At 43.3% G+C, this 22,673-nt stretch overlaps 1 protein-coding gene across 1 annotated transcript; it reads right to left on the bottom strand.

Annotated features, from left to right (window-relative positions):
* Positions 1-2,684: 2,684 nt before the first annotated feature.
* Positions 2,685-18,158, bottom strand: LOC311110582 (uncharacterized protein). Its single transcript, XM_084153098.1, has 11 exons — positions 18,028-18,158; positions 15,652-15,963; positions 15,103-15,429; positions 14,581-14,629; positions 9,760-9,848; positions 9,577-9,617; positions 4,110-4,178; positions 3,679-3,750; positions 3,441-3,509; positions 3,223-3,276; positions 2,685-3,063 (listed from the first exon to the last, which is right to left on the bottom strand). The coding sequence occupies exons 1-10, from the start codon at positions 18,083-18,085 to the stop codon at positions 3,223-3,225; spliced, it is 1,140 nt and encodes a 379-aa protein (XP_084009224.1). The 5' UTR covers positions 18,086-18,158; the 3' UTR covers positions 2,685-3,063.
* Positions 18,159-22,673: the final 4,515 nt, after the last annotated feature.

The raw sequence follows: 22,673 nt of genomic DNA, 5'->3' as shown, positions 1-22,673 counted from the left end.
TACTTTCCGAATGTACTGTCCTAATGGCTCTGACTGTCTTGTAGACCTGGGGCCGTATGTATCAAGAGCCTCAGAGTAGGAGTGCTGATTTAGGATCAGTTTAGCCTTTTTAGATCCCAATGAATAAGATTACATGGCCGGGGGGGATCTGATCCTAGATCAACACTGCTACTCTGAGACGCTCGATACGGTCCCAGATAGTTGTGTGCAAGCAGTAGAATTGATCCTAACCTCTTGTGAGATGAAATTGTGCTCTGCATTCTGAAAATACTGTATTTACAGTGCCTTTGGAAATATTCAGACCCCTTGAATGTTTTCACATTTTGTTACATTACAGCCTTATACTAAAATGGTTTAATAAAACAATTTCCTCAGCAATCTACACACAATACCCCATAATGACAAAGCGGAAACAGGTTTTTAGCAATGTTTGCAAGTTTATTAACTAAAATACCTTATTTACATAAGTATTCAGACCCTTTGCTCTGAGACTCGAAATTGAGCTCAGGTACGTCCTGTGTCCATTGATCATCCTTGAGATGTTTCTACAACTTGATTGGAGTCCACCTGTGGTAAATTGGTAATTGATTGGACATGACTTTGAAAGGCTCACAACAGTCTATATAAGGTCCTACAGTTGACAGTGCATGTCAGAGTAAAAAGCAAGCCATGGGGTCGAAGGAATTGTCAGTAGAGCGTTGAGGAACAGATCTGGGGAAGGGTACCAAAACATTTCCGCAGCCTTGAAGGTCCCCAAGAACACAATGGTCTCCATCATTCTTAAATGGAAGAAGTTTGGAACCACCAAGACTCTTCCTAAAGCTGGCCGCCCAGCCAAACTGAGAAATCGGGGGAGAAGGGCCTTGTTCAGGGAGGTGACCAAGAACCCAATGGTCACTCTGACAGAGCTCTAGAGTTCCTCTGTGGAGATGGGAGAACCTTCCAGAAGGACAACCATCTCTGCAGCACTCCACCAATCAGGCCTTAATTGTAGAATGGCCAGACTGAAGCCACTCCTCAGTAAAAGGCACATGACAGCCCGCTTGGAGTTTGCCAACAGGCACCTAAAGACTCTCAGACCATGAGAAAAAATATTATCTGGTCTGATGAAACCAAGATTGAACTCTTTGGCCTGAATGCCAATCGTCACGGCTGGAGGAAACCTGCACTATCCCTACGGTGAAGCATGGTGGTGGCGGCATCATGCTGTGGGGATGTTTTTCAGCGGCAGGGACTGGGAGACCAGTCTGGATCGAGGCAATGATGAATGGAGCAAAGTACAGAGAGACCCTTGATGAAAACCTGCTCCAGAGCGTGTCGTGGAAAATTATCACTATACTTATTAAAAATCAAAGTTCTTCCAGAATTTTTGTAGAATCAAGATAGACTTTATTACATAGAGCAACAAAAGCCGAGCTGGTCTGCAGAGCAACTAACCCACAACACAATGTCCATTCCTGCTCGTTTTACATATATTTAGCTTAAAACCCTCCCAATTCAGTTTCTCCACCATTGTCTCCAAACGTTCATATTTTGACCGCTCCGCCCACTCTCTTAATTTATAATAATGGCAAAATCAGACTTCTCCTCCTATATTTATTTAGTTTGGATACAATGGTGGCCAAACCAAACTTTCTCATGTAAAAAATAACAGAGCCACCACCTGGCTTTGCTCTGTTTATTCCAAAACATATCAATTGATACTTAAATATGGTTTAAACATAGCAGATCCATAACCCATTCTCAACCACATACATTTAAGACTTTCCTAATGCATTGCCTCATATATAACAGTATAATCAATCAAGAGCCATCTCCTGACTCTGGCTCAGACTCCCTCCTTGTGTACCACTCGGTACCACACTCCACTTCACTTAGTCCTATTGCCTCATCCTCCGTACCATTCTGTACCACACTCTGTCTTTATAATTAGCTATATTTGAGTCTTTATAGTCTAGAAAGATTTACCACGTCTTTATAATTGGCTATATTTTAATCTTTATAGTCTTGAAAGATGTACTATTTTTAACCTATGGGGTCTGATCTTGGGTACCACTCTACTGAAAGAATACCCAACAAGCGCTCAGGACCTCAGACTGGGGCGAAGTTTCACCTTCCAATATGACAACGACCCTAATCACACAGCCAAGACAACGCAGGAGTGGCTTCAGGACAAGTCTCTGAATGTCATTGAGTGGCCCAGCCAGAGCCCGGACTTGAACCCGATCGAACATCTCTGGAGAAACCTGAAATTGCTGTGCTGCAACGCTCCCCATCCAACCTGACAGAGCTTGAGAGGATGTGCAGAGAAGAATGGGAGAAACTCCCCAAATACAGGTGTGCCAAGCTTGCAGCGTCATACCCAAGAAGACTTGAGGCTGTAATTGCTGCCAAAGGTGCTTCAACAAAGTACTGAGTAAAGGGTCTGAATACTTATGTAAATGTGATATTTACATTTTTTTTAATTTTTTTAATTAGCAAAAATGTGTACAAAAAAATACAGTTTTTGCCTTGTCATTATGGGGTATTGTGTGTAGATTGATGAGGGGGAAAAATCAATTCAATCAATTTTAGAATAAGGCTGTAACCTAACAATGTGGGAAAAGTAAAGGGTTCTGAATACTTTCCAAAGGCACTGTAAGTATTTTAAGCCCCTTTTAATGATGTTGTACATGCATTCGTTTCAGGTAAACTTCTTGTTATAGTAGTTTATTTGAGATATGAAGCATGGAAATACACATGGTCAGTGGAATACATTAAACATTGGAATACACAGAGGAACACTGACTTACAGCAGACAGTGTCTTACTTTGTTAGTTTTTCAGAAAATCTAAAATTACACTAAATTCATCTGCCTTTGTAATAATACATCATCACTGGCATTATTAAGCCAGCAGAGCCTGCACAATGAAAAAGAACAAGACTGTGATAGACTGGCATTAGTCTTATTCAGTCCTTCCAGATCAGTAACCCCCAGAGGTAGGAGCTAGGAAGTCAAATGGAACAAGGCCTAGGTTTGTCATTTGGAGGGACTTTACTCAGTCTCTGTTGTGCTGTTGTCTCCTGCTGGAGAGAAAGTGAACATTCAGTTATCAGGGAACATACCAGTCATATAGGTTACTAATAGACAACAATCAGTTTGTCAGATGGTGCAGATAAAATGTCAAGTGCAGCAAAGGAAAGGAAATAGCAAACATTATGGTTTGCACTGATCACACAGACCTATCTCTGGTGTGGGGCCACTGTGCTGTAGACCACATCATCTGGTTCTGCTGCCTGTTAGAGAGGAGGAACACACACACACACACAGAGTGATCCAGTTATAATGGTGATTTACAGAGCCTATATAAATATAAGGCTCTGCAAGTACAAACACATACAGGTATGAATAAGTTAAGCAAATCATCAACACAATAGAGCAGCTTTTTATGTAGGCCTACATTTGGTTGGGTCTTGTTCTTGGTGACAACGGTGCTGTATGTCACTGCATCATACGGAAATGGGTCCTGCTGGTAAACAGTTACACAGGAAGTTATTCAGATAACATTTACATCCATTTTGTATTCATTTTACATTCTACAAAACATCAGGGCTGTCAATTCAAGTTCTGCTTCTCAAGACAGAAAAATACTCTACAAGACCAGCAGTGAGTATGTGTTTATTTAGTTTAAAGTTTACATTTTGTGCTGTCCTGTGCTGCTTAGGAATCACATTGCTGTACAAGTCACCGTGGCTCTCAGGGATTAGGCCCTGTGTGATGGAGGAGAGAGAGCAACATGATCTCATCAACTCAGACAGAGACAGACAGTGTAGACTTTCACTTTGAGTTGGGTTGGGTTTAGTTTGAGGGTTGTTGAGTTGGGTTTTGAGGGTTTAGGTTGGATTGGAGAGGGGTTGAGTTTGAGTTTTTTTTTGTTGGATTGCAGAGGGTATAGGTTGGGTTGGAGGGGGTTGGGTTGAGTTTGGGGGGGGTTTAGTTGGGTTGCAGAGGGTTTAGGTTGGGTTGGAGGGGGTTGGGTTGAGTTTGAGGGGGGTTTAGTTGGGTTGCAGAGAGTTTAGTTTGGGTTGGGGGGGGGGGGGGGGTTGGGTCAAAGTGGTTAGGTTTTTACCTGCTGTGCTGTTCCTTTGGTGTGACTCACAGTGCTGTAGGTAATGTCCTGCTCAGATTCAGTAGGCTGCTGAAAGAATGAAAGACAAACCTTGTAAACATCAAACGTTTTTTTTACCATAGAAGGATGTTGTACCTCTCATGCATACTGACACATGAATTTGCACTTGCAATGTATTTCTAATGAATGCACAAAATGTGAGCTGCCCAGTGACGCGAGCCTACCAGACGAGCTAAATGCCTTTTATGCTCGCTTCGAGGCAAGCAACACTGAAGCATACATGAGAGCACCAGCTATTCCGGACGACTGTGTGATCACGCTCTCCGCAGCCGATGTGAGCAAGACCTTTAAACAGGTCAACATTCACAAGGCCGCGGGGCCAGACGGATTACCAGGACGTGTACTCAGAGCATGCACGGACCAACTGGCAAATGTCTACACTGACATTTTCAACCTCTCCCTGACTGCGTCTGTAATACCTACATGTTTCAAGCAGACAACCATAGTCCCTGTGCCCAAGAAAGCGAAGGTAACCTGCCTAAATGACTACCGCCCCGTAACACTCACGTCGGTAGCCATGAAGTGCTTTGAAAGGCTGGTCATGGCTCACATCAACACCATCATCCCGGAAACCCTAGACCCACTCGAATTCGCATACCGCCCCAACAGATCCACAGATGGCGCAATCTCAATTGCACTCCACACTGTCCTTTCCCACCTGGACAAAAGGAACACATGTGAGAATGCTGTTCATTGACTACAGCTCAGTGTTCAACACCATAGTGCCCACTAAGCTCATCGCTAAGCTTAGGACCCTGGGACTAAACACCTCTCTCTGCAACTGGATCCTGGACTTCCTGACGGGCCGCCCCCCAGGTGGTAAGGGTAGGCAGCAACACATCTGCCACACTGATCATCAACACTGGTGCCCCTCAAGGGTGCGTGCTTAGTCCCCTCCTGTACTCCCTGTTCACCCACGACTGTGTGGCCAAGCACGACTCCAACACCATCATTAAGTTTGCTGACGACACAACAATGGTAGGCCTGATCACCGACAACGATGAGACAACCTATAGGGAGGAGGTCAGAGACCTGGCGGTGTGGTGCCAGGACAACAACCTCTCCCTCAATGTGAGAAAGACAAAGGAGATGATCGTGGACTACAGGAAAAGGAGGGCCGAATAGGCCCCTATTAACATTGACGGGGCTGTAGTGGAGAGGGTCAAGAGTTTCAAGTTCCTTGGTATCCACATCACCAACAAACCATCATGGTCCAAACACACCAAGACAGCCGTGAAGAGGGCACAACAACACATTTTCCACCTCAGGAGACTGAAAAGATTTGGCATGGGTCCCCAGATCCTCAAAATGTTATACAGCTGCACCATCGAGAGCATCCTGACCCGTTGCATCACCGCCTGGTATGGCAACTGCTCGGCATCTGACCGTAAGGCGCTACAGAGGGTAGTGCGTGCGGCCCAGTACATCGCTGGGGCCAAGCTTCCTGCCATCCAGGACCTATGTACTAGGCGGTGTCAGAGGAAGGCCCAAAAAATTGTCAAAGACTCCAGTCACCCAAGTCATAGACTGTTCTCTCTGCTACCGCAAAGCAAGCAGTACCGGAGCGCCAAGTCTAGGTCCAAAAGGCTCCTTAACAGCTTCTACCCCCAAGCCATAAGACTGCTGAACAATTAATAAAATGGCCACCTGGACTATTTACATTGACCCCCCCCCCCCCCTGCTATTCTGTGTTTATTATCTATGCATAGTCACTTTACCCCTACCTACATGTACAAATTACCTCGACTAACCTGTATCTCCTCACATTGACTCGGTACCGGTATCCCCTCTATATAGCCTCGTTATTGTTATTTTATTGTTACTTTTTATTTTATTTTTTACTCTAGTTTATTTAGTAAATATTTTCTTAACTCTATTTCTTGAACTGCATTGTTGGTTAAGGGATTGTAAGTAAGCATTTCACGGTAAGGTCTACACCTGTTGTATTCGGTGCATGTGACAAATACAATTTGATTTCATTTTATTTGTTATCTTTCAATTGTCCAAATCAAATCAAATTTATTGGTCACATACACATGGTTAGCAGATGTTATTGTGAGTGTAGCGAAATGCTTGTGCTTCTAGTTCCGACAGTGCAGCAATATCTAGCAAGTAATATCTAACAGTTCAACAACAAAAATCTAATACACACAAATCTAAGTAAAGGAATAGAATAAGAATACATAAATATATGGATGAGCAATGTCATTATCAGAGTGGCATAGGCTAAGATGCGATAGATAGTATAGAATACAGTATATACATATGAGATGGGTAATGCAAGATATGTAAACATTATTAAAGTGGCATTATTAAAGTGACTAGTGTTCCATTTATTAAAGTGGCCAGTGATTTTCAAGTCTGAATGTAGGCAGCAGCCTCTCTGTGCTAGTGAATGCTGTTTAACAGTCTGATGGCCTTGAGATAGAAGCTGTTTTTCAGTCTCTTGGTCCCAGCTTTGATGCACCTGTACTGACCTCGCCTTCTGGATGATAGTGGGGTGAACAGGCAGTGGCTCAGGTGATAGTTGTCCTTAATTATCTTTTTGACATCGGGGGCTGTAGGTGTCCTGGAGGGCAGGTAGTTTGCCCCCGGTGATGCGTTGTGCAGACCGCACCACCCTCTGGGCGGTGCAGCCCTGCGGTTGTGGGCGGTGCAGTTGCCGTACCAGGCGGTGATACAGCCCGACAGGATGCTCTCAATTGTGCATCTGTAAATGTTTTTGAGGGTTTTAGGTGACAGGCCACATTTCTTCAGCCTCCTGAGGTTGAAGAGACGCTGTTGAGCCTTCTTCACCACACTGTCTGTGTGGGTGGACCATTTCAGTTTGTCAGTGATATGTACGCAGAGGAACTTAAAACTTTCCACCTTCTCCACTGCTGTCCCGTCGATGTGGATAGGGGGGTAGTCCCTCTGCTGTTTCCTGAAGTCCACGATCATCTCCTTAGTTTTTTTGACGTTGAGTGAGAGGTTATTTTCCTGACACCACACTCCGAGAGCCCTCACCTCCTCCCTGTAGGCTGTCTCATCGTTGTTGGTAATCAAGCCTACTACTGTTGTGTCGTCTGCAAACTTGATGATTGAGTTGGAGGTGTGCATGGCTACGCAGTCATGGGTGAACAGGGAGTACTGGAGGGGGCTGAGCACACGCCCTTGTGGGGCCCCAGCGTTGAGGATCAGCGAAGTGGAGATGTTGTTTCCTACCTTCACTACCTGGGGGCGGCACGTCAGGAAGTCCATGACCCAATTGCACAAGGCGGGGTTGAGACCCAGGGCCTCAAGCTTGATGATGAGCTTGGAGGGTACTATGGTGTTGAATGCTGAGCTATAGTCAATGAACAGCATTCTTACATACAGTGAGGGAAAAAAGTATTTGATCCCCTGCTGATTTTGTACGTTTGCCCACTGACAAAGACATGATCAGTCTATAATTTTAATGGTAGGTTTATTTGAACATTGAGAGACAAAATAACAACAAAAAAATCCAGAAAAACGTATGTCAAAAATGTTATAAATTGATTTGCATTTTAATGAGGGAAATAAGTATTTGACCCATCTGCAAAACATGACTTAGTACTTGGTGGCAAAACCCTTGTTGGGAATCACAGAGGTCAGACGTTTCTTGTAGTTGGCCACCAGGTTTGCACACATCTCAGGAGGGATTTTGTCCCACTCCTCTTTGCAGATCTTCTCCAAGGCATTAAGGTTTCGAGGCTGACGTTTGGCAACTCGAACCTTCAGCTCCTTCCACAGATTTTCTATGGGATTAAGGTCTGGAGACTGGCTAGGCCACTCCAGGACTTTAATGTGCTTCTTCTTGAGCCACTCCTTTGTTGCCTTGGCCGTGTGTTTTGGGTCATTGTCATGCTGGAATACCCATCCACGACCCATTTTCAATGCCCTGGCTGAGGGAAGGAGGTTCTCACCCAAGATTTGACGGTACATGGCCCCGTCCATCGTCCCTTTGATGTGGTGAAGTTGTCCTGTCCCCTTAGCAGAAAAACACCCCCAAAGCATAATGTTTCCACCTCCATGTTTGACGGTGGGGATGGTGTTCTTGGAGTCATAGGCAGCATTCCTCCTCCTCCAAACACGGCGAGTTGAGTTGATGCCAAAGAGCTCGATTTTGGTCTCATCTGACCACAACACTTTCACCCAGTTCTCCTCTGAATCATTCAGATGTTCATTGGCAAACTTCAGACGGGCCTGTATATGTGCTCTCTTGAGCAGGGGGACCTTGCGGGCGCTGCAGGATTTCAGTCCTTCACGGCGTAGTGTGTTACCAATTGTTTTCTTAGTGACTATGGTCCCAGCTGCCTTGAGATAATTGACAAGATCCTCCTGTGTAGTTCTGGGCTGATTCCTCACCGTTCTCATGATCATTGCAACTCCACGAGGTGAGAACTTGCATGGAGCCCCAGGCCGAGGGAGATTGACAGTTATTTTGTGTTTCTTCCATTTGCGAATAATCGCACCATCTGATGTCACCTTCTCACCAAGCTGCTTGGCGATGGTCTTGTAGCCCATTCCAGCCTTGTGTAGGTCTACAATCTTGTCCCTGACATCCTTGGAGAGCTCTTTGGTCTTGGCCATGGTGGAAAGTTTGGAATCTGATTGATTGCTTCTGTGGACAGGTGTCTTTTATACAGGTAACAAACTGAGATTAGGAGCACTCCCTTTAAGAGTGTGCTCCTAATCTCAGCTCGTTACCTGTATAAAAGACACCTGGGAGCCAGAAATCTTTCTGATTGAGAGGGGGTCAAATACTTATTTCCCTCATTAAAATGCAAATCAATTTATAACATTTTTAACATGCGTTTTTCTGGATTATTTGGTTGTTATTCTGTCTCTCACTGTTCAAATAAACCTACTATTAAAATTATAGACTGATCATTTCTTTGTCAGTGGGCAAACGTACAAAATCAGCAGGGGATCAAATACTTTTTTCCCTCACTGTAGGTATTCCTCTTGTCCAGATGGGATAGGGCAGTGTGCAGTGTGATGGCAATTGCATCGTCTGTGGACCTATTGGGGCGGTATGCAAATTGAAGTGGGTCTATGGTGACAGGTAAGGTGGAGGTGATATGATCCTTGACTAGTCTCTCAAAGCATTTCATGATGACAGAAGTGAGTGCTACGGGGCGATAGTCATTTAGTTCAATGACCTTTGCATTCAGGACTTGTGGTGAGTGATTTGAGGAAGTAAAATATGCATAGTCAGTGCATGACTAAATTAAGAAACCCAGTTCTCTTTAAACTGTTTAACTTAATATTCTTGAGTCCAGTAAACATAAGAGATCGGATTGATTTAGTGTTAGTTATGACTAACTATTAATCAAAGAGAACCCTAGAATATCAAGAAGAGAAAGGAACAGATGAGTGAGAAGATAACATGATCATAGCTTACTACTGAGGTGTTTGGTGGTTGGCCCTTTGCCTTCTTGTCCTCTGGAATAAAGAAAATAGGATGTTGGTACTAATGATCTTTGATGTCAAACCTTTCATTTGTAGTAGCAACTGTCCTGTATTTATTATATTCTGCAAGTGACATTAGTCATTGTTTTATTTGATCAATTTATCAAATACTTACTATGTTTTATCAACATCTTCCATGTGACCAAGGTACCAGCTATCACCACCCCCAACAGGCTCAGGGGAATGAGCAGGACTACCAGCAAACTGGAATATATAGACAATCACAGTCATTGATCTACGTGTCATAGGCATCATTTTTGTTTGCATGGTTGTGAGAGTGGAAATACAGTGGGGGAAAAAAGTATTTAGTCAGCCACCAATTGTGCATGTTCTCCCACTTAAAAAGATGAGAGAGGCCTGTAATTTTCATCATAGGTACACGTCAACTATGGCAGACAAGTTCAGAAAAGAAAATCCATAAAATCACATTGTAGGATTTTTTATGAATTTATTTGCAAATTATGGTGGAAAATAAGTATTGGGTCACCTACAAACAAGCAAGATTTCTGTCTCTCACAGACCTGTAACTTCTTCTTTAAGAGGCTCCTGTCCTCCACTCGTTACCTGTATTAATGGCACCTGTTTGAACTTGTTATCAGTATAAAAGACACCTGTCCACAACCTCAAACAGTCACACTCCAAACTCCACTATGGCCAAGACCAAAGAGCTGTCAAAGGACACCAGAAACAAAATTGTAGACCTGCACCAGGCTGGGAAGACTGAATCTGCAATAGGTAAGCAGCTTGGTTTGAAGAAATCAACTGTGGGAGCAATTATTAGGAAATGGAAGACATACAAGACCACTGATAATCTCCCTCGATCTGGGGCTCCACGCAAGATCTCACCCCGTGGGGTCAAAATGATCACAAGAACGGTGAGCAAAAATCCCAGAACCCCACAGGGGGACCTAGTGAATGACATGCAGAGAGCTGGGACCAAAGTAACAAAGCCTACCATCAGTAACACACTACGCCGCCAGGGACTCAAATCCTGCAGTGCCAGACGTGTCCCCCTGCTTAAGCCAGTACATGTCCAGGCCCGTCTGAAGTTTGCTAGAGTGCATTTGGATGATCCAGAAGAGGATTGGGAGAATGTCATATGGTCAGATGAAACCAAAATAGAACTTTTTGGTAAAAACTCAACTCGTCGTGTTTGAAGGACAAAGAATGCTGAGTTGCATCCAAAGAACACCATACCTACTGTGAGGCATGGGGGTGGAAACATCATGCTTTGGGGCTGTTTTTCTGCAAAGGGACCAGGACGACTGATCTGTGTAAAGGAAAGAATGAATGGGGCCATGTATCGTGAGATTGTGAATGAAAACCTTCTTCCATCAGCAAGGGCATTGAAGATGAAACGTGGCTGGGTCTTTCAGCATGACAATGATCCCAAACACACCGCCCGGGCAACGAAGGAGTGGCTTCGTCAGAAGCATTTCAAGGTCCTGGAGTGGCCTAGCCAGTCTCCAGATCTCAACCCCATAGAAAATCTTTGGAGGGAGTTGAAAGTCTGTGTTGCCCAGCGACAGCCCCAAAACATCACTGCTCTAGAGGAGATCTGCATGGAGGAATGGGCCAAAATACCAGCAACAGTGAGTGAAAACCTTGTGAAGACTTACAGAAAACGTTTGACCTGTGTCGTTGCCAACAAAGGGTATATAACAAAGTATTGAGAAACTTTTGTTATTGACCAAATACTTATTTTCCACCATCATTTGCAAATAAATTCATTAAAAATCCTACAATGTGATTTTCTGGATTTATTTTTTCTCATTTTGTCTGTCATAGTTGACGTGTACCTATGATGAAAATTACAGGCCTCTCTCATCTTTTTAAGTGGGAGAACTTGCACAATTGGTGGCTGACTAAATACTTTTTTACCCCACTGTACTTGATGGCCTATCATATTATCACGGCAGTTAGCCTAGCGGTCCATTAACGTTAGGAAGTAAGGAAACAGGAACTTTACCAAAAGAGGGAGGAGAAGAGAATGCCACAAATGCTTATTTATGTCACAGTACACGCCCAAAGATATCTAACCATGAGGAAGTGGTATATGTTTAAGCAAGAACATTTAAGGAAGGTGTTTCGTTTTGTACACATTCTTATGAAAATTAAATCGACACCGTTGCCCCCACACCCTTACAGTATTACCAACTGTTTGAATGACTATTACATTTTAGTCATTTAGCAGACGCTCTTATCCAGAGCGACTTACAGGAGCAATTAGGGTTAAGTGCCTTGCTCAAGGGCACATCGACAGATTTTTCACCTAGTCAGCTAGGGGATTCGAACAGCGTCCTTCCGTTCGTTACTGTCCCAACGCTCTTAACCATTAGGCTACCTGTTCCCTCTAAGCTGCGCGCAGCTCCCCCACAGAAGAAATATCAGCCTGCACAGAGAAGCATGAGATTGAACTTCACTCAACTTTCTCAAGTTTTCCCTGTTAGTTAACACTATAAACGTTTCCCTTTACTGTGGGAATTGTGATCGAATCAATGCAATATTAGCCACTTTCAATGCAATATACCAAAGCAAACCGAACTATGCAATACTTAGTATGCAAAACTAACTAGGCAAGAGATTTTGTTCTAGGCAGAATGCACCGGAGTAGGATTCTATTGCCTTGACAGGTACAACTCAGGCCAATACTCTACAGACCAGTGCACCATAAACAATCAGATCTGCAGTAGACCTACAGTGCTTTGAAAAAGTATTTGCCCCCTTTCTAATTTTCTCTACTTTTGCATATTTGTGATACTGAATGTTATCAGATCTTCAACCAAAACGATGATGTTCTTACTGTGGAATGCAGTGTTTGGTTTTTGCCAGGCATAATGGGACCCATCTCGTCCAAAAAGTTGACTCAAGTTTGTCAAAAAGCACCTGGATGGTCATCAAGACTCTTGGAAGAACGTTCTATGGACAGATGATTCAAAAGTATAACTTTTTGGACGACATGGTTCCAGTAATACCTGGCGAAAACCAAACTCTGCATTCCACAGTAAGAACATCATACCAAAGGTCAAGCATGGTGGTGGGGGTGTGATGGTTTGGGGATGCTTTGGTGCCTCAGGACCTGGACGACTTGCCTTAATAGAAGGAACCATGAATTCTGCTCTGTATCAGAGAATTCTACAGGAGAATGTCAGACCATCCGTCTGTGAGCTGAAGCTGAAGCGCAGCTGGGTCATGCAGCAAGACAATGATCCAAAACACACAATCAAGTCTACATGAAAATTGATGAAAAAGCAACAAATTGGAAGTTTTGGAATGGCCTAGTAAAAATCCAGACCTAATCCCAATTGAGATGTTGTGGCAGGACTTGAAACGAGCAGTTCCTGCTTGAAAACCCACACGTCACTGAGTTAAAGCAGTTCTGCATGGAAGAGTGGGCCAAAATTCCTCCACAGCGACGTGAGAGACTGATCAACAACTACAGGAAGCATTTGGTTGGAGTCATTGCAGCTAAAGGTGGCACAACCAGTTATTGAGTGTAAGGTGGCAATTACTTTTTCCACACAGGGGAATTGGGTGTTGCATAACTTTGTTTATGAAATAAATATGTAATTGTTGTGTTATTTGTCCACTTATGTTTCCTTTATCTAATATTAGGTTTTGGTTGAAGATCTGATAACATTCAGTATCACAAATATGCAAAAGTAGAGAAAATTAGAAAGGGGGCAAATACTTTTTCATAGCACTGTATATGCAAATAGACCATTGCCATATATGGATTTGTGCCATTCACTTTGAACTGGACTGTTTTACAGCATGAGCGATTATTATGTGCTTGTTTTGAGATCAAAGCAAGAGCTGCATGTAGCCATGTGTTCACATTGGTTCATATTATTATCTAGTTAGTGAGTTATTAGCCCAGTTATAACTAATTTGTATTCAGCAATGTGGGAGTGACTGCTTCCTACAAGAGCACTAAACGTGTACATTTCTAGCCATCTTTGAAAAACAAGTCAGGTAAAGAGCTTTTTTTATGACTTAAAGGGGTAGTGTTATATTTTGAGACAGACTTGAATAAGCTCAGTAGTCAATAGGCAGAGGGTAGCATAATTTGGCTGATTCTCTGTAATAATGGTACAGGAATAATAATGAATTGTATTTTGTATGTTCAGTCACCTCCTTGTCTGAAGGACAAGTGGATAATTAATGTCAAACCCTGCATGTTTTTTTTTCAAAAGTCTCATGGAATGTAGGCCTACATTGAACACTGCTACTACTGTAGGCTGAAGGATAGAGCCGCTATTTCCATGTTAAAATGTTATCTGATATATCGTTTTTTATGCTAGGCCACTCTGGTAGGCCTACTTTATGGTCAAATGGCCACAGTAGCCTACTTGGCCACTGTTAAAACAGTAAATTAAAGCAGGTACAGCCTCAGTGTTCACAGTAAACGCACGCTGGAAATTGCACAGAATTTTCACAAAGTTTGCGCTCAGCAGACCTGAAATTTGGTCATAGCCTAAAACAATTAGAGGGAACTATCACGGCTCAGGCTAAGACCCAGATGCAGACACAGGAGGCGGATAGTACGTGTCCCAGAGTTTATTATAGTACAAGGGGCAGACAATCAGTAGGTCAAGGCAGGCAAAGAGTCGTAATCCAAATAAGAGTCAGGCAGTTAGAGGACGGCAGGCAGGATCAGGGTCAGGACAGGCAGAAAGGTCAGAACTGGGAAGACTAGAAAAAGCAAAAACTAGCGCACAGGAAACACGGGAACAAGCTGGTAGGACCTGACGGGACAAGACGAACTGGCAACAGACAAACAGAAAACGCAGGTATAAATACACTTGAGGTAATTGGAGACACCTGGTGGGGGTTGAAGACAATCACAAGACAGGTGAAACAGATCAGGGTGTGACAGGAACATTGCCTGCTGCCCCTGTTAAAGTGAGGGATATGCAGTAGACTGAATACAAACCTCTGGATCCTTTCCTGTCGCTTCTCATCAGTTACCCCATTGTTCTGGTCTGTAAAAGAAGGGGTGACTGTGGGCTGAGAAATGTTACTCAGCACTTGTTAGTGAAGTTTAGTGATTGGTTGGAGCTTTTGTCGCTGTGAGAAGCTCCAATATGTCGCTCCATTAAACTGACTTGTGTATAATTTAGATTTATATGATTAAAACCAGGTAACTGGGATGTTGATTAACTAAGCTCTATAATACTTTCTTAGCTTGTGTTTGACACATGCGTTAAAATCAAATTCTTATCATTTTCAGTATTCATTTCAAATCTAGGTGGTAGATATGATAAAACAGTTGTATAAAGAATGTTCCGGTTCTCAATGATCTTTAACATGACTGACAGGATCATCTCAAGAGAATGTGTGGTCAAAAGATTTCCACTTTGTTTCAGAAGACCTTTCAATGTTCCTTAATCTCTAACAACACTGGATAAATAAAAAGGGAATCATACTTGGTTATATGGGATTGCTCTGTACTTACTTGTGGTGGTGTTAATCTGTGTTGTGGTTGGTTGATTGACAGTGATATGAACAGGCATCTGTAGGTCTCCAACTGCACACCAGTACCAGCCAGTGTTCTTCATTTTTAGTTGACTCATTGTTATGATCATGACTTTTTTTCCATTGGCAGGAATCCGCTTTAATTCTACTGATGCTCCATCTAAATTCCCAACTCTGCTCTCCACACAGGAGCCACCCAGCCTGCACCAGCAGAAACCTCCAGAGTTACTATAGTTACAATTGACAGTGACACTCTGTCCTTCAACTCCAGTCACATGTTGTTGGTCCACATAGAGTCCTGCAGTACCTGCACAATGAATGGATTTAAAGGGTCAATATTTGTGTGAATGTCAAATAATCCCCATACAGAGTACATGTTCGGTCATTTTTAAAAGGAAAATCTAGATCAGAAAACACAAATGGTTTAAATACAATTATGAGGCCAGATACTCATCTAAACCAATCAATTTGACATGGTATTACTAAACAGTAGATGATATTTTAATGATCAGAAAGGTAAGGATCTCACCTGTGGCAACTGACAGATACAGATGAGTTTTGTCACCTTTCTCCACAGCACACCAGAAATATCCAGAGCCCCTTGGTTGCAGATTCTTCATGGTCACAGTGAAGACTCTTGTAGTAACATTATCAGAGATGGACAACCAATTAGATGCACTCTGAGAGTCAGTACGTATTCGAGTAGAGCAAGAAAAGAAAAAATATCCACTACACCAGTATTTCACATGTTTTTCAGAGCCATGATGATAGAGACATGGGATGGTGATGGAGCCTCCTTGCTTTACAGACACATGACTCACTGTGGACACACTGTGAATACCTGTAGACACAACAACAGAAAATACATAGAGTGCCTTTGGAAAGTATTCAGACCCCTTGACATGTAACACATATGGTTACATTACAGGTTTTTAGAAGATTTCGCACATTTATAAAAAGTTTAAAACCTTATTTACATAAGTATTCAGACCCTTTGCTATGAGACTCGAAATTGAGCTCAGGTGCATCCTGTTTCCATTGATCATCCTTGAGATGTTTCTACAATTTGATTGGAGTCCACCTGTGGTAAATTCAATTGATTGGATATGATTTGGAAAGGCACACACCTGTCCATATAAGGCCCCACAGTTGACAGTTCTTGACAGAGCAAAAACCAAGCCATGAGATCGAAGGAATTGTCCGTAGCGCTCCGAGACAGGATTGTGTCGAGGCACAGATCTGGGGAAGGGTACCAAAACATTTCTGCAGCATTGAAGGTCCTCAAGAACACAGTGGCCTCCAAGTTTGGAACCACCAAGTCTCTTCCTAGAGCTGGCCGCCCGGCCAAACTGAGCAATCGGGGGAGAAGGGCCTTGGTCCGGGAGGTGACCAAGAACCTGATGGTCACTCTGACAGAGCTCCAGAGTTCCTCTGTGGAGATGGGAGAACCTTCTAGAAGGACAACCATCTCTGCAGCACTCCACCAATCAGGCCTTAATGGCCAGAGGGAAGCCACTCCTCAGTAAAAAGCACATGACTACTCGCTTGGAGTTTGCTAAAAGGCACCTAAAGTACACTCAGACCATGAGAAACACGATTCTCTGGTCTGATGAAACCAAGACTGAACTCTTTGGCCTGAATGCCAAGCGTCACGTCTGGAGGAAACCTGGCACCATCCCTACGGTGAAGCATGGTGGTGGCAGCATCATGCTGTGGGGATGTTTTTCACAACAGGGACTGAGAGACAAGTCAGGATTGAGGGAAAGATGAACGGCGCAAAGTACAAAGAGATCCTTGATGAAAACCTGCTCCAGAGCGCTCAGGACCTCAGACTGGGGCGAAGGTTCACCTACCAACAGGACAACGACCCTAAGCACACAGCCAACCCAACGCAGGTTTGGCTTCGGGACAAGTTTCTGAATGTCCTTGAGTGGCCAAGCCAGAGCCCGGACTTGAATCCGATCTAACATCTCTGGAGAGACCTGAAGATAGCTGTGCAGCGACGCTCCCCATCCAACCTGACAGAGCTTGAGAGGATCTGCAGAGAAGAATGGGAGAAACTCCCCAAATACAGGTGTGCCACGTTTGTAGCGTCATACCCAAGACTTCAGGCTGTAATCGCTGCCAAAGGTGCTTCAGTAAAGTGTTGAGTAAAGGGTCTGAATACTTATGTAAAAGTGATATTTGAGTTTAAAATTTTTTGTAAATTTGCAAGAAAATCTAAAAACCTATTTTTGCTTTGTCATTATGGGGTATTGTGTGTAGATTGATGGGGGGGGGGGACAATTTAATACAATTTAGAATAAGGCTGTAATGTAACAAAATGTGGAAAAGTCAAGGGGTCTGAATACTTTCCGAATGCACTGTACACCTGTCTGTCCACCCCTATTCTTTGTCACCCTTGTAGCCGCAACCCGCCAGTAATCTTTTAAATTCTTGCTATGCATAAGCCGTAAACAAAGGATTTGACCTTTTTCCACTACATGAGAGTGCCTTAATTACTTCTGGAAGTTGGTTTGCAAAAAGGCTTTTTCAGCATTTTTACTATCAAGCATCAACTTATTTTTGTTCTGTAGTATTTCATGCCATGATTAAAGAGCACCTCATGGTATACAACTATAACCAAAGAAGCACTCCACTCTTCTTAATGTGTTAGTTCTCTTTTACTGGAAGTTGTATTTAAATGTGTTATGCAAAAACTAGAAAAATACAACTGTTTCACAAGATAATAAAAACGGCATTCATCAATACATCTGAGCACAACATACTGAAAATCTTTAATGTGACTACAATGTCTATGGACAAAGTAGACAGAACATTATAAGTGTTATGACTTTCAGCATGTACTGAGTTAGAGGAAGTAAGTCTAATAATATCAAACAACAAAATGTCTTCCCTCACTTACCTGAGAGTCCAGTGAGGAAGAAAAAGATGTCCAGGACAAGGAGGTGATGTGTTGCCATGAGTGGATGAGCGAGAAAGTCTGACAGTATTTATGTTTGTACGGGCAAACTGGTGTGTGTCAGGGCTCAAGGCACCCAGGCAACTGACTCTACTTCCTGATCCACATAGATATCACTTCTTTAACTCTTACTGTCTTAATGACAATGCAACCATGTGCCCCGTGCAAGACCTTGTGTAGTCAATGTTGAACTGTTAAACCTGAACCAAGGTTGATGTTAATACATACGCTGATTTATACAATAATTGCGTGTGGATTGTTCCCCATCCTCAATACCCTGATAACGTCATACATTTATAAACTCCTGAGTCCTGTGATGGTCTGATAGTCCTTTCTGTTAGTAATGAGGTCTGTAACTGATTAAAGTTACATTAAAAATAAAGTAATCAGTAACGTAATCCTTTGGATTACTCAAAATGAGTAACGGAATCCGATTACATTTGTATTAATTTTGGATTACCTTCACTTCTATCACCCAGACATATTTTTTAACTTAAAAAAAAAACGTTTACCTCATATAGCATTTTTTTCATTTAGTAACATGAGTAGGCCTAATTCCAAATTGTGGACTAATGTGAGAGCATAGCCTAAAGATTTTAACATTCACAAGTTCTATTATATGTGTAAGAGACAATTCACAGGGCTCCATACAAACATTTTCAGTTGGCGACACCAGCCCATGATTTGGTCGCACCACTAATGACCCTTCGCTAAACCCCGCCACAGAACTTAGGCAACCAATTGCAGTGCTCCAATGGATAGCAACTGTCGTCGAGTCCAACACCTTGGACAAGCTCACTTTTAAATCGCATGAAAGCTAGTTAAGGCTATGGCAAAAAGTTTTCTTAAAAAAATTAATGGCTAAATAATTTAACAGTGCACCAGGAGTACTTACTACGGTGATTCCTGAAATGGAGAGCTTGTTGGTGGAGTATTTTTAGAGTCCGAAATTATACTTTTATTACATTGTTTGATAGCTCAGCTGGTTAGCTAGCTGGCTCTCAGTCTCATTGACCACCAAACGTTGCTAATGCTAGCTAGCTTGCTAGCCACTAAATATACAATTTTTTCTCTAAATATACAGTACCAGTCAAAAGTTTGGACACACCTACTCATTCAAGGGTTTTTCTTTATTTTTACTATTTTCTAAATTGTAGAATAATAGTGAAGACATCAAAACTATGAAATAACACATATGGAATCATGTAGTAACCAAAAACGTGTTAAACAAATCAAAATATATTTTAAATGTTAGATTCTTCAAAGTATCCACCCTTTGCCTTGATGACAGCTTTGCACACTCTTTGCATTCTCTCAACCAGTTTCATGAGGAATGCTTTTCCAACAGTCTTGAAGGAGTTCCCACGCTGAGCACTTGTTGGATGCTTTTCCTTCACTCTGCGGTCCAACTCATCCCAAACCATCTCAATTGGGTTGAGGTCGGGTGATTGTGGAGGCCAGGTCATCTGATGCAGCATTCCATTACTCTCTTTCTTGGTCAAATAGCCCTTAAACAGCCTGGAGGTATGTTTTGGGTCATCGTCCTGTTGAAAAACAAATGACAGTTCCACTAAGCGCAAACCAGATGGGATGGCGTATCGCTGCAGAATGCTGTGGTCGGCATGCTGGTTAAGTGTGCCTTGAATTCTAAATAAATCACAGACAGTGTCACCAGAAAAGCACCCCCACACCATCACACCTCCTCCTCCATGCTTCACGGTGGGAACCACACATGCGGAGATCATCCATCACCTACTCTGCATCTCGCAAAGACACGGCGGTTGGAACCAAAAATCTCAAATTTGGACTCATCAGACCAAATGACAGATTTCCACCGGTCTAATGTCCATTGCTCATGTTTCTTGGCCTCTTCTTCTTAGTTGTTTCTTTGCAGCAAAACACACACACAGGTGTAGACCTTTCAGTGAAATGCTTACTTACAAGCCCTTAACCAACAATGCAGTTTTAAGAAAATAAAAAAAGTGTTTAGTAAAAAATAGATAAGTAAAATATAAAAATAGCAAATAATTTAAGAGGAGCAGTAAAATAAAATAACAGTAGGGAGGATATTGTCACGACTTCCGCAGAGGCTGCCTCCCTTCCTTGTTCGGGCAGGCTTCGGCATTCGTCGTCACCGGCTTACTAGCCACTGCCGCTCCATTTATTATCATTCCATTTGTCTTGTCTTGTCAATTACACACACCTGGTTCTTATCCCCTCATTAGTCAGTGTATAAGTGTTCCCTCTGCCCCCCTTGTCCTTGTGGGTGATTGTTATTTGTGAGAGTAGTGTAGCTCGGTGGAGCTACTCTCCCTTTGTATTGCCGGGGTAGATATTTCCCCTGTGCCTGTATATTGTTGGAGTATCCCGTACCGTGTATTGCCAGGGTAGATAGTTTCCCCTGTGCCTGTTTCCGTGTGTCGCTATTTGTGTACGACGGAATAAACTCTGTATCACACTCATCACATCTATATACAGGGGGTACCGGTACAGAGTCAATGTGCAGGGCCACCGGTTAGAACATACTATGACTAGGGTGGCTGGAGTCTTTGACAATTTTGAGGGCCCTCCTCTGACACCACCTGGAATAGAGGTCCTGGATGGCAGGAAGCTTGACCCCAGTGATGTACTGGGCCGTACGCACTACACTCTGTAGTGCCTTGCGGTCGGAGGGAGAGCAGTTGCCATACCAGGCGGTGATGCAACAAGTCAGGATGCTCTCGATGGTGCAGCTGTATAACTTTTTGAGGATCTGAGGACCCATGCCAAATCTTTTCAGTCTCCTGAGGGGGAATAGGTTTTGTCGTGCCCTCTTCACGACTGTCTTGGTGTGTTTGGACCATTATAGTGTTGGTGATGTGGACACCAAGGTACTTGAAGCTCTCAACCTGTTCCACTACGGCCCCGTCGATGAGAATGGGGGTGTGCTCAGTCCTCTTTTTTTTTCCTGTAGTCCACAATCATCTCCTTTGTCTTGGCAACTGCTTGGCCTCCGACCGCAAAGCACTACAGAGGGTAGTGCGTACGGCCCAGTACATCACTGGGGCCAAGCTTCCTGCCATTCAGGACCTCTATACCAGGCGGTGTCAGAGGAAGGCCCTCAAAATTGTCAAAGACTCCAGCCACCCTAGTCATAGACTGTTCTCTCTGCTACCGCACGGCAAGCGGTACCGGAGTGCCAAGTCTAGGTCCAAAAGACTTCTCAACAGCTTCTACCCCCAAGCCATAAGACTCCTGAACAGCTAATCATGGCTACCCGGACTATTTGCACTGCCCCCCCACCCCATCCTTTTTACGCTGCTGCTACTCTGTTAATGATTTATGCATAGTCACTTTAACTCTACCCACATGTACATATTACCTCAACTACCTCAACTAGCCGGTGCCCCCGCACATTGACTCTGCAACAGTACCCCCCTGTATATATAGCCTCCCTACTGTCACTTTATTTTACTTCTGCTCTTTTCTTTCTCAACACTTTTTTTGTTGTTGTTTTATTTTTACTTTTTTAGTTAAAAATAAATGCACTGTTGGTTAAGGGCTGTAAGTAAGCATTTCACTGTAATGTCTGCACCTGTTGTATTCGGCGCATGTGACCAATAAAATTTGATTTGATTTGATTTGATCACATTGAGGGAGAGGCTGTTATCCTGGCACCACACGGCCAGGTCTCTGACCTCCTCCCTATAGGCTGTCTCATCGTTGTCTGTGATCAGGCCTACCACTGTTGTGTCTTCAGTAAACTTAATGATGGTGTTGCAGTCGTGCCTGGCCATGCAGTCATTGGTGAACAGGGAGTACAGGAGGACTGGGCATGCACACCTCACTAGCTTAGTGATGAGCTTTGAGGGCACTATGGTGTTGAAGGCTGAGCTGTAGTCAATGAATGGCATTCTCACGTAGGTGTTCCTCTTGTCAAGGTGAGAAAGGGCAGTGTGGAGTGCAATAGAGATTGCATTATAATCTGTGGATCTGTTGGGGCGGTCTGCAAATTGGAGTGGGTCTAGGGTTTCTGGGAGAATGGTGTCGATGTGAGCCATGACCAGCCTTTTAAGGCACTTCCTTGCTACAGGTCGGTAGTCATTTAGGCAGGTTATCTTAGTGTTCTGTAGGTATTACAGACTCAGTCAGGGACATGTTGAAAATGTCAGCTGTCGACATCAGGATACGATTTGAAGCACTATTTAGCTCCAAAAGTGGTTATAGCGAAGACAGTACAGTATGAAGATAGGCAGAAACTGCTTCTCTAATAGAAATCCCTAATCACAATTGTAGGCGATGTCATAGAGATGTTAGCTAGCTAAGCTCATGCGCAGAAACACATCACTGGGTCTAACGGTCGTCTTGCGCCGAACTGTGCATGTGCAGGCCGTCAAATCAAAGGCACTCCTTCGATACAAAGTAGTTTTTGACGATAATTTAAACGTGTCAGTTTGTCACTTTTACGAGGTTGGAGTAATGACATGTTCAACTCCTTAAGACACTGTCTCGAATCTAGGTTGTGCCTTTAGATTTTGAGAAAATTAACAACTAAGGAAGAATTTTTCACTTCTCTCATTGACTTCTCCAACCCCAAACCCCGGCCTAGT

Source organism: Coregonus lavaretus (assembly GCF_964263955.1).
Source record: "Coregonus lavaretus genome assembly, chromosome: 36".
Taxonomy (NCBI): Eukaryota; Metazoa; Chordata; class Actinopteri; order Salmoniformes; family Salmonidae; genus Coregonus; species Coregonus lavaretus.
This window is presented reverse-complemented; position numbering and strand designations above follow the sequence as displayed.